General features: G+C 44.5%; 1 protein-coding gene across 2 annotated transcripts in view; it reads right to left on the bottom strand.

The window, feature by feature from the left end:
- Window positions 1–3,261: 3,261 nt before the first annotated feature.
- VPS37C (VPS37C subunit of ESCRT-I) overlaps window positions 3,262–17,168 on the bottom strand; it is a 110,157-nt gene continuing 96,250 nt past the window's right edge. For both annotated transcript variants that reach the window (XM_069628884.1, XM_069628885.1), the window contains one exon: window positions 3,262–7,857. In XM_069628884.1, coding sequence (XP_069484985.1) covers window positions 7,054–7,857 — 804 coding nt within the window. In that variant the 3' untranslated portion in view covers window positions 3,262–7,053. The remainder of the gene's footprint in view (window positions 7,858–17,168) is intronic.

Below are 17,168 nucleotides of genomic sequence, written 5' to 3'. Positions count from 1 at the left end.
TCTTGCGGTTCTGTTCTGGTTGAGTTGCAGAGGGCGAAGGGAAGAAGACTAGAGGCTGTTGCAATATTCCAGCCTAGAGAGAACCAGGGCTCTGAAGACAGTGAGCCACTGGGGGAAAGTGCGAAAAGGTAAAGTATCTCTGAGGAGGTGTAGCTGATAGATAGACATTTTAGATATGTCCAAAATGTGAGAGAAGGAGAGAGGGGAGTTGAAGATGACCCCAAGGTTTTCTACCTCGCAGGTGGGTACGGACGCAGTGTCAACGGAGGCCGGCCAGAGTGAAACGCACATTATTGGAAGAATGAGAGAACAACAGAGGTCAGTTGTTTATAGATCAGATGTGGTCAGCAAAAGGAATTTGGGGGTTTTCCATGAGCATGTGTGACCTGAACTACTTACTATATTTGATGTGCAATGATACTGGGAAGATGACTTTTAGGCAAGATGAATTGTAGGCAGTCATGGAAAAAAGGAGGTCTAGTGGAACTACAGACGTTTAGGGATGCACCCTGGTATGGTGAGTGAGGCTTCCCAGGCCATAACAATTAAGGAGTGGGGCAAGTTGGTGGTGGGATGGTGAACACGATTTTAGATAAGAGCAACTGTCAGGAGTAAAGGAACATTATAGGTAATGAAGGGTGTCAAATACAGATGCTGCAATCAAGAGGAGTGCATCCAAAGAATGGTCAAACTAATGATGAAACCAAGGTGTTGCAAGAGGCCTGGTTGATGCAGCAGGGCTCATTACGGCTGTATTCCTGGAGCAACTGAGAAAGGGGGTGGGATTATCGGGAATGTCTGCAAGAGGAGGTGTTGGCAATTTGTCAACCTCACTATATGAGACAGTATAATTACAGCAAGAGACTTTTGTAAACGGATGTTGCTATGGATTAACATCGGGAGGAGAAAAGAAAAAGTGTCTGACATAGTTACAGATGAGCGTCTGGGCAAATTACAAACAAGAATCCCTGCTCCTTAACACAACGTTTTGGAACGTGTGGAGGTCCACACCAGGTAGATGTACAAAGGATACATAAGTGTGATGTTAGAAGTAATACAGAGATGGAAGTCAAATTTAATGAAGAGCTAATACGCTCAGAGCTGGGTGCATCAATAATGGCATACCACACAGGACCTGGCAGAGGGCCGAACAGCTTAAAAATCATATGAATGTTGGGAATAGTATGACAAGCAATGACAGCATGTTTACACAATCTAGATGGTAGAAGACTGGTTGACTACACTTATGGTTGAACATATCAGTGCAACCCCCTGGATGTAATAGTTGAAAACATCTCCACACCCTAGCATGAACTTGGAATATCAGACAGATGGAACAAGCCAACACAGAGTCGGTGTAAGGTTGCATGCCAATAGAAGCCAGATCAAACTCAAACACTGGCAGAGGGGTCCTTTGGAGTAATTAGAACATACAGGGGAATACATCCATGGAAGAGATGGCTTACAGGTGGGGACCAGTGTTGTGGATTATAGCATGCAAGTTATTTCAAAGGCTCAGGCAGCGCTGAGATCAAAGCTCTATCAGAGAATGGTGCTGGTTCAAGAGAGGCAGTGCTGATGAGTGGAATGCTGGCAATGAAAGGAGACAGTCTGAATTGCCCCTTAGATGTTGGGAGCTTATGAGTGGAATGGATTTAGCAAGGTTGAACGGGGATCCCAACTTGGTGAAATATTGCAGCACTCAGAAATGAATCAGGACTTCACCACAGTCTGTCAAGCAGGGATCAGAAACATCGGAGAGTGAATGTGCAGCTAGAGGTATTAAGACACATCCAAGAGGGGCGGCGCGTAAATGCAAGGGGGTTCATGTATTTAAAAAGATTTAAAGTAGGGATGGGAGAGGGAGAGGGAAGGTGGGGGAAGTGTGGGGAAAAGAGCAGCGGGAGAAAGAGATGGGCCGGGCTGCAAATGGCTATGAAAACTGATTGAGATGGTGGGAAAGATTGACACAGGATCACAAGAAAGCAAGAAGGGGAGGGTTGAATTAAGTAGTTGGGAGAGAAAGGATACAGGAAGAGAGGGAAAACTAGAGAGTTTTAGGTTGGGGGCAGCAAGAGACAAGTAGTAAATAAACACTTAACTGGTCAGCCAGTCCTCAAGGTAAATAGCAAGAGAACGGGCCCAGCAAAGAGAAGATTCCCTTTGCCAGGGCATCCTCTTAGTAGAGCTGAATAAGTTGGCGAGGCCTAGTCACAAGGTACATTGAGTACCAATAAGCCCTACAGTTGCTCTTAGTTGGCTGCACACTGGATGCCCAAGGGATGGCACCCCTCCAGCTCTACTTAGTCTTAGCTGGCCTATGGATGATGGGAAAGGCTACACACGCCTCGCAGGCTGGGAGAGGCCAGCAGCAGCCTGTATGCTTTTCTAGAGAGCAAGCTTCAGAAAGTGCTTTCCCACTTCCTGGTGAGAGTCATGTGGCTCCACCACCTGACACTATTTGGGAATAGCCCGATCCATTTTGTAGGTCTAGATATTTCCCCTGAAGCTATCTCTGGACCCAACTCCTGACTTCCACCCTTTGCAGCCTCGAGCTAGATCAGTCACTACAAGCCATACAAGGAGTCCTCCCCAGGGACTATGCGGGTCCTTTGTGTACAAAGTTCCACAACAGAATACAGCTCACTTGAGGATGTTCTCCTGTCTCCAGCCAAGGACGGACGGAAGAGCCTGGCACCTCTCTGTATCAGTTCCCTGGCTGAGAACTCAGGTCACGTCCTCCACTTGCCAGTGTGCTGACCATTAGGGCTAGAGAAGCCACGCACATCTGCTACCAGTCTGCTGTTCATGTTTGACAGCAATGTGCGATCTTGAGTGTCGACAGTGGCAGCTGCACTAGCACCTCTAGCCTTCCTATGGCTAACGGTCATCCTGGGAATTACACCTGAAAGGGTGGCAGATAGCATGCTTACTCCCATCACTGTTCCACAGCAGAAGAATGCAAGCAACATGAGGCCTGGCTTGGAGGTCAGGCCACAAAACTGCCTGGCTCTCCTAGAAGTGGTATGGTTGAGCCCACCTATGATCTGGGCTTGGCAATGAATGATTTTACTGCAGGTGGTTCTACAGGGAAGGGGGTTCACTTGTCATCATTTAAGACCCCCAATCATAAAATAATTTTAAAACTATATCTTTCAACCAGCAATTCTCCTAGCAGGAAGTGTAGGCTTAAACCTTGAATGAAACAGACAGGAAAACAGAAATTGATGTGCACAGGAAAAAAGGAAGCAAAATCCTAAGTAGATCCATCAGATGTTTAATAAAAATCTTCAGGCATCTCCGCCCACACATTCCAAAAGGTCACACTTCTGAAAATGCACGCCAATAAATACATTCAAAATATGGCAGCTACAATGCCAGTGGAAGTCGTGTGTTGCACACTGATATTTATCCCATTGTGCTTACACATAATTAATACATAGCAACCTGCCTCTTACTCCAAGTATGAACTTCAAATATGCAATGTATGGAAAAAACACTGAACCCAGATGTGATTCTGGGGATATTATAAGTTAAGGGATGATATCTGGTGACCAAAGACCTACATCTCTAATCCAACCGTAACCAGGGTATGAAATATATTCCTATAACTCCAAAGGAGGTGTTGTCTTTAATCCCAGATCAGAAAGATGAGGTTCCTTAATCTAGATCTACAGGGGATAAGATTTTCTGACCAACAATCAATGGTATTCTAGATCTAAGAGATGTGAGGTTTTGCAAACCCTTTTTGTGAATGGAGGTCCAATGATCAACATAATGAGGGCTCAAATCCAGCTCCAATAAAGTGAACAAAAACCTAGTTTTTAAAATGGCTCAAATCCCAGCATTGAGCGAGCAAAGTAGTATCTCTGGTTCTAATCCCAGTTCTGTGTATGGGTAATGGAATCAAGGGATTAAATCCAAGTTCAGAGAGTGGTAGGACACATAGGGTACTAACCTAAACACTCACAGGTGGTAGGGATGTGTAGGGCTCTAATCATAGCTCCAGAAGAGGTAGGCAGGTATCAGGACCAGCTCTCAGATGGGGAGGGAGATCTAGGGCTATAAATGGATCTCATTCCAGCGCTGAAAGAGTAGAAGGCTACATATGTATCTAGTTCAAGATCCAAGAATCCAGGGATATTTATACCTCTAATGTTTGCACTTAATAGTGTAGGGATATCACTTCTTGAACATCACCCAAGCGGGGAAAGGGATACTTAGCGCCCTAAGCCAAGTTCTGAAAAAAGGAGATACCAAAGTCCCCTTTCCCCGAATTGAAAGCAGAATGGTATCAAAGGCTATATATGGCTCTAACCCCAGCTCAGAAATAGGACTGATGGCTAAAGCTTTAAGCCCATATCTACTCTGGAGGGCAATTTAGGGACACCAATTCCTGTTCTGAGAGAGGTGCCGGATTCTTCTGACTATAAATGAGACATTTCTGCTATGAAAGTGAAAGTATACCTTGATTCTACTACTTCCACCATTAAAGTAGGGGCGGATAGCTAAAGCTCTAAATGATTTTAATCAAAGCTCTGAGAAAGGGGAGGGATAGAGGGCTCTAATCGAACATGTAAAAAATAAGAGGTATTCCTGGTTCACCAATTCCAGCATTAGAAGGGGTGTGTGTGCGCCTAAACCACTCAGCGCCTTGAATCCCAGCTCAGAGAATGAATGCATACCTAGGAATCTATTCCCTGCTCTGTTTGAGGGGTGGGCCACCTAGGGTTCTAATCCCAAATCATAGTGAAGAGGCATGCCTATGTATTTTGCTTAAATTCCCAGCTCTGAGGCAGCAACACATCTCTCAGAGGGTAGGGATATCTAGTGTGTAATCGCAGGCCTGAAATAGGGAAAGGGGTACCATGGGGCTCCAAATGGTGCTGCTCTCAGCCTCAGAGTGCCAAATGATATATCTGGCTATAATCACAGCTCAGAAACACAGGGGTTGTATAGGGCTCTGAATGTCCATCATCCCAGCTCTCTCAGAATGGAGGGTAATGTAGGGCTCCAATCCCATCTATAAAAGAGTAGGGTATAACTAGGATTCCAATAGGACCCAGGGCACTAAATTGCTCTTGTATTGTTTAAGAAAGGTGAACTAGAGCAGGATCTAAAACCAGCTCTGGGAGAAGCCTAGGGCGTTTATTCCAGCTCTGAGAAAGGTGAACATCTGAACCAAAAGTGAGGGCTCTGGGGAGCTAAACCACACAGTAAGCGACCTGAGAGGTCAGGCAGAATGTGGGTGAAGGACAATGTGGGATAAGGACGCTAATCAGAGCTTTGTATTATTAAAACATATTACTTTACCTTTAAAAGTACGAAGAAAAAAAAACATTTTTTAGTCAGTACACATAGTCGCAACATTAAATATGGACATGTCAAAATACACTTGTTTTGCAGTTAATAAGGCACATATATAAAATATGCATTATTTTCCTTCAAACCGCTTTGAAATATCACAACTGAATAGACCTATGTGGCAATAGTCTGCGTTCATCACAGCCCCTCAACATTTTGGTAGAGCAGGACAGGCAGCAGAACATTTATTCGTCATTAGCACCCTTAAAACAGGGTTGGCACGCCGCCTCGGGCCATATCTCCTCTATGTTGTACTGTAAGACTCCAGGTTCTAAACCAGGCAGCACATAGTTTATGCAGATCTTTGAGTCTAATGAAAGTCTTAAGAGAAATGTAAGACCCAAGTATGGTACTAAACGTAAGTCAGAACAAATAGTGAGGGATCTTGGTTGGGCTATAATCTAAACCCAGAGAGATGTGACGGTCTGAAGATTTCTGAGCTTTAATGTGGGCTCTAAGAAATATGAAAATGCAGCATAAATAGAGATTAATGAGCTCTAGGAACCATTAAAACTTGTTACACCCGAGTTTTCATTCCAGTTACAGGAGACACCAGTGCTCAGGATTTGTTAGCTCGAGTATAATCTTTAAGAGCCCATGAAAACTAAGACCATCTGCACACAAACCCTACCTCTTAATGAAAAATCAGACCAACGGATGACAAATCCAGATCTCTTATCTCAAGGTTTGAGGGTTTGCTAAGAAACTTGGACTACTCAACTCATCCCAGTGTATAACTCGTGACTAAAACACATTACTACACACCTCTAAACCAATTTCTGAGAACTAGAACTCACAAAATGGTTGGTGCATTAGAATTCTTGCTCTGAAAGGCATGACTGCTCTGGCTCGAATACTAGAGCTGAAATATCTGAAAATTGAGGAATACACAACTGATAGCTCAGAGGCATTCAAATTTGGGACTGCGGTCTTATTCCATCTCTAAGACACAAGGACTCAACACAAAGAGCCCATGGCCTTGCTCTTGATAGGCACATTGTCACACAGTGTTTCAGTATCACACTAACTTTAAGTGTGATCTTTAGCCTCAATTTAAACCCAGAGCCAGATCTTTCCCAAAGCCGATTCTGAACCTAAAAAAGCTGAACCTTCATTCCATTTACTTAGTCTGAATCAAAGGACTGCTAACTGAGGCAGGCCTGTGCAAAATGTGGAAGTGCATTTCTGTGTTTGCAAACATTTGTTAAAGTTTCACCAAATGCCCCCATCACTAGTATCAGTAGGTTATTCACCCAGGTTAGTTTTTTTCAAGTTACATTTTTTGCATACACATCATGACAGGAATGAACATCATTCCAGAGTCAGTGTCTGTTTGGATAAAGTTGGGCAATGAATATAAGAGACTGCCAGTCACTTTCAGTAACACCTATATCCCACTCCAAACTTCATCAATTATGTGTAGCAATAAGATTACTTTGAGAAAAATACTACCCACAAGGTGACACTATTGCCACATGCAGGCAATGAATGGAGTTGGATTTTAAGAGTAATAACGACTAAAGAAACTGGTGTAACTGCTTGTACTGTCCATCAGTTGGAAGTCATTCTATCCTCTTTGCTCTTTGGGGTCAGGTCCAGGTAATTAAGAATGCACTCCTTCACATCATGCAATCACCATGACTCCCTTATGTCGCCTTCATTAAATAGGGAAGAGTAAATCCATCTCCTTCACTGTCCTGTGGGGTACCTGGCCCACCCAGTACCCACGGGCAGGGAAGGCTGTGGGAATCCAGGAGAAGGACCTGGATACTGAGGGTAAGGGGGCTGTGGGGGCCGTGGGTATGGCTGCATCTGTGACGGAGTTGGATATGGGCACGCAGTCTGACCAGCTGATGATAATGAATGTGTAGGCTGGGCACCGGGAGGATGCTGGGGGTATCCTGGTCCTGTGGCTCCTGGCTGATGGTATCCAGGCCCACCTGCTGGAGGGTAAGGATAACTGGAGCTCACAGGCTGCGGGTAGGCAGGCATTGGGTAGCCTGCCGCCTGACTTGGGACTGCAGGCTGGGGATAGGAGAAACTGGGAACTGCAGGTCGTGAATTGCCAGGGGCTGAAGGAGGGCCATATGGGAACGTCCTTTGGGGGCTCGACTGGATGATCTGTGAACTTTGGTATCCAGGAAATGAGGCTGGAGCCAAGCTCCCCTGGGCAATCGGCCCCACAGGCTGATCTGTAAGTGGGGGACTAGGGGAGTACGGTAATGGAAATGGTGGAGTTGAACGCCTGCCAGGTAGCCCTGGAATTGTCTGCGGATCAACCAGTAATGGTCCAGTGCCTGGCTGCATAAAAGGTTGGGTCTGGCTCTCCGATTGTTGCAGGTTTGACTGGGTGGTAGTCTCCTGCAATTTTAACAGCTCCTGAAGCTTCTCAACTCTGACACGGCGCTGGTGGGATAGACGTCTCTTAGAAGCAAAGTCCTCCAAGAAGGTCTCGAGTGGGATGAGGCCTTCCAGAAATTTCTCAGCCATTTCCTAGAACAGGAGACATCACAAGCTGTAAGTTGAAATGCAAAACACAGCAGGAAACCAAGATATCACTGAACTACACAGTATTTGCATATGTCACACTTTGATAAATTGAAGTTAAAATGACACGTTCCTCACTATTAATGCACTCCTAGACCATAGTCTCCTTTCCTTCATCTAATGGGAGGTTGTCTAGTAATAGGGACGGCACCTGAGCATGCTGCTCAGCAGCATACATTTTAAAAAATAACAGCAGGGCAAATGCACAGACACACTCTTCACTCCAACTACTAATCCTTTGATCAGTAAAAAAAACTATTTTCAGCTTAGCTGGGACGGATGGGGTGTGTAGGGAGGACAAAGGACTGGATTATGAGTGCAGTAGTCACAACGACAAGTCATTTACCTGTAGCTATAGTTGTATAGCATTGACATTTTGTATATATTCAAATGCTTATTGAATATTACAGACGTCGAGGGGAATAGTCTCACCTTGACTTTGGGGAATATTCAATAAACATGTGCACCTAAACAGATCCCATGTTGGAGAACACGTTACTTTATGCCCTATTCATCCCTTATTGATGGCAGATTGCAAAAGTAACTGTAGAAGTTAGCCCCCACACCCCGACTACCTATATGCTGGGAGCCTGAAATCGTGCCATGCTTGACACCAGCAGTAGTGACCATTCCCCAGCAAATATTCAAGAAAAGATACCCATTGAGAAAGCCGTATCAAATGTTTGTTTATTGATTTGTAGGGCGCACCGAACCTGTAGGTAACTGGGCGCAAGGAGTATAAGAATACTTAGTTTACACAATGAAATAGATACAGTAGGGCGTTAGGAAATATACAAAGGAAGTACAGCAAAAAGGTACAGTAGGTTACATAAAGCAGATACGTAGGCATATACAACAGAGTTAAGTCCAGTAGAGATCCTATGTCATTGGAGCGCAGACAGTTCAGGGTATTGCGCCTAAGGCTAAGGTAGGATTGGTCAGCTCTGAGAGCTGGAGGTAATGCGTTCCAGGATGGGGCAGCTTTTACAGGGAAGCCATTTCCTCCAGATTATTTTAGCTTGTATCTGGGTATCTCCAGGCAAAAGGAGTTAGCCACTCTGGAGGGTCGGGTAGATGTTCTCCTAACCATTCTCTCTGTTAGGTATGGGGTGCTGCATTGTTAAGGCATTTGAATGTCAGCAAAACTGTTTTGAGTAGGATCCCGTCATTTATCTTTAGCCAGTGGTGTTCTCTTCTAATTTTAGAGACATGTTCTCTATTGGCTATATACAGGGCCGTTGTTCGGGCATTGTTCTGTAAAATTTGGATTTTGTCTAGGATATATTTGCTGGCCCCTAGGTATAGGGCGTTACAGTAATCAAATGTTGACAGTATTAAGGCGTTGGCAAGGATAATGCAGCTCGCTTTGGATAAGAATGGTCTGCAGGCCCTGATGAGCTTTCAGGTGTAGGCAGTAGAAGATGCCATGGAGTTTACCTGTTTCCTGAGGGTTAAGGTGGAATCCAGGTAAAAACCTATGGTTTTTACTTCTTTAACTACCTTGATTGTATTTCCGTCTATGTTAAAGGCAGAATAGTTTGAATTCAGTTTTTTTAGGTTGGCAGCAGATCCAAGAATCAGGATATCTGTTTTGTCGTCATTCAGGCAGAGGTCATCAAATGCCATCCATGCCTGAATGAGGAGGTATATTTTATTTACGAAGGCCGTATCCTTGTCGAAACTGCCCGAAAGGTGGAGGAGGATCTGAGTGTCATCCGTGTAATTTGTGTAGGTGACACCCAGTCTGTCCAACTTGTAAAATAGAGGCTTGGTATATGTATTGTACATGGTTGGCGACACACTAGAACCTTGTGGAACGACACATGTAGTCTGGATAGGATCTGCCGATGCCGAAGGGGAGAACACTTTTATTGTTCTGTTGTCTAAGAAGGACTGGACCCATGCTATTGCATCCCTCGAGAAGTGGGCAGCCGAGGCTAGGTGTTTGCACAGTACTTCGTGGTCCACCAAGTCGAAGGCCGCAGACAAGTCGAGGAGGAGCAGCATTGCAGTTTTCCCTTTCTCCTTGAGCTCATCAATTTGTGTTTTTAAGTCGATTAATGCCGTTATTTTGTTGGTTAAGGCATTCGGAATGCTAGTGCACCATAGTGTGTCCTTAGGTGCATTGTGTAGAGGAGGAATGGGGGATTCCAGTTCCCAAAGGATCACGAAAAGTTCCTTAGTGTTGGAGCTGGCATTGGAGCTTCTTTCATTATAGAGGTCTTTTTTGTGCAAATGATTTCCTTTTTGTAATTATTTGCAAAATGAGTCAGTTGCAGCTTGTTTTCATCTGAAGGGGTGTGGCGCCATAGAGATTCTAGGTTTTCTTTTTTCTAGTCTGAGGTCTTTGCGATAGGGTGTAAACCAGGCATTGAGGTGTGCACGCTGTTTGCTTTTGCGCAGTCTGACCGGTGCAATACTGTCTTAAGCCTTAGACATTTTATTATTGAATGCCTCAACAAGGAGGTTGGGGTCGGAGTCGCTTGGGAGAGAATTGAGGGCTGGAAGGATATATGGTAGTAGCTTGTCTGACGTGATATTTTATTTGCTCCTAGTTGGAAGGGCTGGTGCCATGACTTTATTTTTGGCTGTTTGTTTGTTTATAGCCAGAGAAAAAACAATCAGGTGGTGGTCAGTCCACAATTGCACGTGGGTTGGTGCATAGACATTTTGGGTCAGTCCATGCTCTGAGAGGATAGTAGCTAGTGCCTGAGCATATTTGTCCTCTGGATCATTAAATCCAAGGTTAAAATCGCCCAGTATTAATAATTGTGAGGAGTCTTTTGTGTTATTGGCAAGAAGGCTGGAAATGTCCTCCTCAAAAGGTACCTTTAGGCCCCGGAGGTCTGTATAGCAAGTAGATGGTTAAGGTGTGGCAATTAGAGATAGGAAGTTTGGCAATGAGCATTTCGCAAGATTTGAGGAGGTGGAGTCAGGAGTCTTATAGTGAGGTTAGCTTTTGCTATGATGGCTAGGCCGCCTCCTCTGGCATTGGATCTATCCGCTTTGAGTATTTGGCAATTGTCGGGTATTGCTAGCCTAAGGGCTGGGCCTGTCATGCAGCCATGATTCAGTGACAGCTAGAATGTCAAGATTATCTGTGGATAACAGGTCTGCTATTTCAGTGTATTCCCGAAGAGAAGACAATCTCATGGAGGAAATCCCTGAAGGAGTATGAAAAGAGCAAGAAAATGAGCTGGTGATGTCACAAGAGATGAGTGGGACGCACTGAGAAGACAGACTGAAGAAGATGTATGGACCTTATAGAAACTTATGACGAAATAAAGAATCGAGTCAACGTTCATATGCAAAAAGAAGATTGCATGTGTGAAGAGCACTGCAGAAAATGTAAGCCTTTTTAATAATTGTACAGATGCAGCAAGGCAAGTAGACTAAGTGATCATACAAGATGGCTATACGTAGTGTATAGACTGCAGGCGGAGACACCATTGTATAGAAACTGGACATCAGTGTCACAACTTTAGTGAGTTCAAACCCATGGAGAGAAAGATCGAAAGTTGCATTGCAGCAAATAATTAGCCAAGATTATGGAAGCAGGTGGAAGGGCTGTCTGGCCTGGTGTCAATGTTGAAGCAGCCAAGACTGGTTATCTATCCTTGAAGGCGGCGAAGGTGAGATGTTGAATATCCCTTCTTAAGGTACAAAGAAAGAAGACCATGAGTGCCAAGTTTTATTCATTCAAGACAATTAAATGCTGCAAAATGGGCTGAATTGTGGTCTCCTGTCACGTGAGCCAAGGATGAAAATAGAGTTGGGCATGGCATGCAGTTCCTGAACTATGATAGCGTGTGCTCCCACTTCCTTATATTCCCAGAGACAAAAATACACTGCAAGGCCAAGTTCAAAGACAATCTTCATGGTAGAAGGCATGGGTGATGTGACGTTGGGCTAATTGGGTGGGGAGGTAAAGTCAAGTCCACCTCTTGGCACCTGGGCATGAGCTTAAGTGCTGTTAGTGAGCCGAATGTTCCAGAGTAGCACAAGCGTCCCAACCAATTGAAGAAGGCCTTATAACAAAGGGGCTTATAGTTTGAGAGCCAATAATATACTGTGTACTTAATAATGATAAAGAATGACTTGCACTAGAGGTGGGCATAAGTTGTCCATCTGACAGTAGATATCTAATCACAACCTGACCCCTTATAGAAAGTATACTTAGATGTTCCCCTTGAATGAATCACAACCCCTCTTAAGTTTTTCTTAGTTTGCCATAGTATGAAGCCACGTATGATGAGTTTTTGCTATTAAAGTGTATTTTTTTATGAAATGCTTCGAGAACGCTTGTGCGATATCCATGATGTCCGGTGTAACTCCCTGTTTTAGATAATCGATTTTAAAACGGAAAATATTCAGCCATCTTCCTGAGTAGGTTTGATTATTTGGTATCCGAGGTATTCTGCATCCCATCCAGGGCATGCGTGCTACCAAAAAGGGCTCCAAAGCTGACGTGGTATCACTGCGGATGGTTTTAAAAGATCCAAACTAGTTTGTCCCCATTCTTTTGGACGATTGGGCATCCTCTGCCATCTAGCTGGACGATCGCAGGGTTTCCCGTGAAGCCAAATAGAAAACTTGCAAGTAGAATCGAGACTGTGGGCAGACCCCTCACCCTCCCCTTAAAGGAATCCCTGCCTGGTTTCCACAGGCGCTCTGCGGAAGGAAGGCAAAGTGGTTAATCGGAGGCCATGCGTCGATTAATGAACAAATGGGGAGTAGACTAAGGGGAATGATAAGGGGATGGGGTTGGGATAAGGGGACGGGGTTAGGATAATTTTAAGTAAGAGGAAATATTGTGTGAAGAGGTAGTAGCGCCTAGAGGCCTGACTCAGGGAGTCCAGAAGAAAATGTCTCGCTCTCCAACGTGAGTAAAATAGGCCACGTGCAAACAGGTTCACAAAAGGAGACTTTTTAAACACTGTGACAGGGTATTTAAAGAAGCAAACAGAAAAAAGGTGATCACAGGGTGTTTTTATTAAATTTGAAAGGTCAACTAGTTTGTCTGTTTGTTGAAAAGAAATATTGGAGAAGTGGTAGAAGCTGCAGAGTTATTGAAAGAAGAGTTGAGAAGTTATAGTAAATACCCTAGTGAAGTGGTTGGTACCAATCCAGAGGTAGATATAGTAAAGTGAGAAAATAGGAGGCTTGAGCGGCAATCTTTGGAACACGCTCATATTTGTTGTTTTAAAAATATTGAAAAGTGGTGAAATAATTTTATAAAATCCGGTAAGTATTGACAGTCAATTGAGACTGGTCTTCATGGGAGACACTCCACTTATGCACCAGACACTGCCAAAGCACATGCCCAACACCAAACAGTATCTTGTGGAATGGGTGGTAGGGTGGAAGGCACAGCAGATAAGATGTTCATGCCATGGCCACAAGGGGGGGGAAATCACTGTCAAAAGCGGTATTGCAACAAATGACCACATACATGCACTCTGCATACACGGGGAAGAAGTTGGAGAAAAGGTTAGCTATTCTAGAGCTCAGGAAGAGAGGGAAGATCTGCCACCTGAGGAGTGGATGCTTAGTCAGCGAAAAGAGGAAGGCGTTGAGCCCTTGCTCCCCTTACCTCGCCCGAAGTAAAAGATGATAGCATGGAAGAAATAAGGCTGCATCCTTTGAAGGCACTGAAAGCGGAGACTGGGTCTAGTAATCCAATATACGAACTGCCCGCTTATAGCAGTGACGATAGTCCAGAGTAGAAGAAGAGAAAAGAGGAAATCTTTAAGATCATACAAGACCAAGAATAGAAGCGGGAGCGGTTGAATGTATCGACATAGATAGAAAAAAGTATTAAGAGATGGAAAGGAGAGAAGGATAAAGCTGATAGCACTTGTGCAGAACGAATGGCTGGGTGGACAGATATTATTGAAATTGGCCAGGAAAAGCATAGAGGAAGTCAGGCAAAAGGAAGATGAGGATAAGCAAGATAGAAGGGACAAGGAACGGCAGAAGAGATTGAAAGAAGATGAATTTAAAAGAAAGAGCAGGGAGCGAGAAGAGCAGGTGTATCAGGAGGAACAACAGAAGGAAGAAAGCAGTTGAGCAAAGAAAATATGACAATAGACAGAGCGATAGAAGACAGATAAAAGAGAATGGAAGAGAGAAGAGGAAGAAGTGCAGAAATGAAGGGACAAAAGAATACAGAGACAAAGGGAAGAAGAGGAGTGAAGGCCCCGAGTAAGAAGGGAAGAACGAAGACAAGGAGGATAGAATCAGATAGATAGTTAGAAAAAACGAAGAGAATTATATGAAGAAATAGAACGAAGAAGGAGGCAGAGGGGTCTTGACGCTGTGTCATTTGTAAAGAACAAGTAGGGCCAAGCCCAGAAATACGATGGGGCAGAATAGAACAGTTCCTTCTGCTAAGGAAGCAACATCAGGGGCATCTAGAGTAGTATTGGAAGAAGAAAGATTTGATAAGGAGAGCGTTGGGGGAAAGGATTGATAAGGTTTATCAACAGTTACGCTGAAATAACGAGTGTGAAACTGGAGGGAGCGATGATCGATCCCTATTGCCTCGAGCGCAGAGGGCGGAGAGAAGCCTGCACAGATACAAGCATATAACATTGTCCTTAAGCAAACTGAACCTGGACAAGGGTGAAGGGGATGACCGTCCCACTTCTTGGGGACAAGAAATGTCAGATGAGGAAAGAGAATCCTTCCTTGGGGGAGAAGTAGGGAGTTTGTGTGCTCCTCAAGGAAGCCTGCAATTGGAAAAAGAAGATGGTCAGATCTGGAACAACCTAAGGATAGGATTCCAGATCCTATACCATATCCAGAGCGTCCTAGAGGACGGTCATATAGTGAGAAGGGAGAATCCCTGCCATATATGAGCAGGTTAAGATGGTTACCAGCAAGGAGACGGTCAGGGACGATTGTACTTGCCATGGATAGGCTTACAATGGGAGCTGATTGCAGATGGGGTTTACGCAGTTTCCGTCATTATAAAAAGGGGGAGCGAGTCCACAGTATGTCCCATGGCCGCAGATGGACAAGGATAATTTAAGGTGCAAGCTCCCGAGTTGGACGTCGGGAAATTGATCTATGAATTAGAGAAAATGCAAGGAGGAAATACATTGGCCATAGGGGACATTAAGGGTCTCTTGGCAGCTATCCCTGGAGAGCAGGTGTGACAGCACAAAACACAGTGCATGACGGAGCGCCATTCAATAATTGCAGAGCAGATGTTTGGAGGGCTCTCAGGGTGCAGTATCCCGAGACATCAGATTTGGGTACAATTATGACACGCATGATGAAGGAAGATGAAGATCCAATTGCTTACATTCAGGATATTCAAGAGCGATGGCAGCTTGAAACATGTAAGCCGTGGGAAAAAACTGGCATTATTTTACCACATTTTATGTCGGGCGTTGCCCGAGCCAGTACAGAGGCAAATGAAGAAGCAAGTGGGAATGGAAGCAAAACCATGGGCTGAGATACAGCTGACAATACTGCATCACTGTCGGCTATTAAAGGAGAAAAATAAGAAGAAAGATTAGGCTAGGAAAATTGACGAAGTCAATTTAGTTCAGAAGCAAATGTCAAAATTTGCCATGGAAGGGGCGGTATTGACAAGCAAAGAAGGATTGGGAATGCAGCAAGCAGTGGGTGCATCGCAGGTGAATAATCAGCACCCGATGGACCAGGGAAGATATGGGTTCATGCCACGAGGCAGAGGTATGGGCTACAGAGGAAGATGGGGTGGATTCCAAAATAACCAAGGTGGGCTTCAGAATGCACAGAATGAGAATCAAAACGCACTGGGAGGATTTAATCAAGAGGGAGTTGTCAGACTAGAACCCCCAGTATGTTGGACTTCCAGGATGACAGGGCATATTGCGTGCATATGTGGGAGCCAAGGAAACGTGCCGAATGGCCAATTCTCAAGAGGAGAGACAGCTTATCCTCCACCATACAGCACAAAAACAAGGGAAGGGTTTGCCCAAGATCACACAGCATATCAGACACAAGCGCACAAATGAAACAGGCACAGCAACCAGAGCAAGTGCAGATGAATGCACCGCAAGTGCAGTCGCAACCAGTCCCCATGCAGACACAACAGTATGCAAACACGGGACAACTACGGACACCTAGAATAGGAGGTGCCACAATGGTAGAAGAAATCCTTTCACAGGTATGGGGATAAGCCTGTACCCACAATAGGCCAGCTCACAGGGTGACGATGTGTTCAGTACTATCTCTGATACCAGACCCCCAAGAGGAACCAAGGGTCGATGTGATGATAGGAGACAAATCTTGCTTTATTTTTTTTTTTAGTAGACACTAGTTCATGTATACGAGAGGGAAAATATCCAATGTCAGGAATTGCCATGAATGCTCAAGGGTTCTCTGGAGCTACAAGTAGAGTTCCTTTCACTGATGAATTACCAGTCTCTACAGGAGAGTGTGATATGTCTGTTCCTTTGTTATACTCACAACAGCCGCCAGTTAACATTTTGGGAAGAGATTTGATGACAAAACCTAACATGACGATTTAATTTACTGATCAAGGGATAGTGTGTTCCGCTCCAGGAATACACTACTTAAATGTGGGTGAATTTATACTGGCATTCATAGGGCAAGTGGCTCTGCGAGGTGTTCCAGTAGAGCCAAAGGTCTTCCTGGATGGGGTGAGCATTCTATTGCCATAGCTGCCTGGCTTAGTTGGGAAAAACTTTGAGAATACAAAGACGTTTTTGTTTAGACCACAGATACCTATGGACGAAGAGGGGGGAAAGACAATCCCTATAGAGCTAGAAGCAGCCATAGTACAATGGGAAACGGTGATGCTCAAAGGAATGGATGATGAGGGTAGACCATGGAGGACAGTAATAGCTCTCAAAGAAGCGTACAGGTTGACTGATATTACTGATGATGACCGGTTTAGAGAAGACCCAACAGATGATGAAGTAGTGTTCTTTATGAGCATCACATACTGGAAAAGAATAGAGAAGAGGGGAAATCCCACAGCAAATGGCAATAATACAGCAGCGTACAGCATTTTTTATAGGAAGACTTGGAAAAGGTGCCGAGTGTCCTTTGGACCACAGGCCCTTATGACGTGTGTCTGCTGAAAGGAATAGGGGAAGCTAAGATAAAACTGAAGCCAGGGGCAATTTAACATCGAGCAAAACAGTACCCCCATGTCTCGAGAGGCTGATGAGGGTATATTTCAGACCATTTCAGCACTGATGAAACAAGGTATTCTGGTGCCATCAGAATCCTTGTGT

This window comes from Ambystoma mexicanum, chromosome 12, assembly GCF_040938575.1.
Source record: "Ambystoma mexicanum isolate Mex_15411 chromosome 12, UKY_AmexF1_1, whole genome shotgun sequence".
NCBI lineage: Eukaryota > Metazoa > Chordata > Amphibia > Caudata > Ambystomatidae > Ambystoma > Ambystoma mexicanum.
Note: the sequence above shows the minus strand (reverse complement) of the source record. Positions and strands in the feature narration are given on the sequence as shown.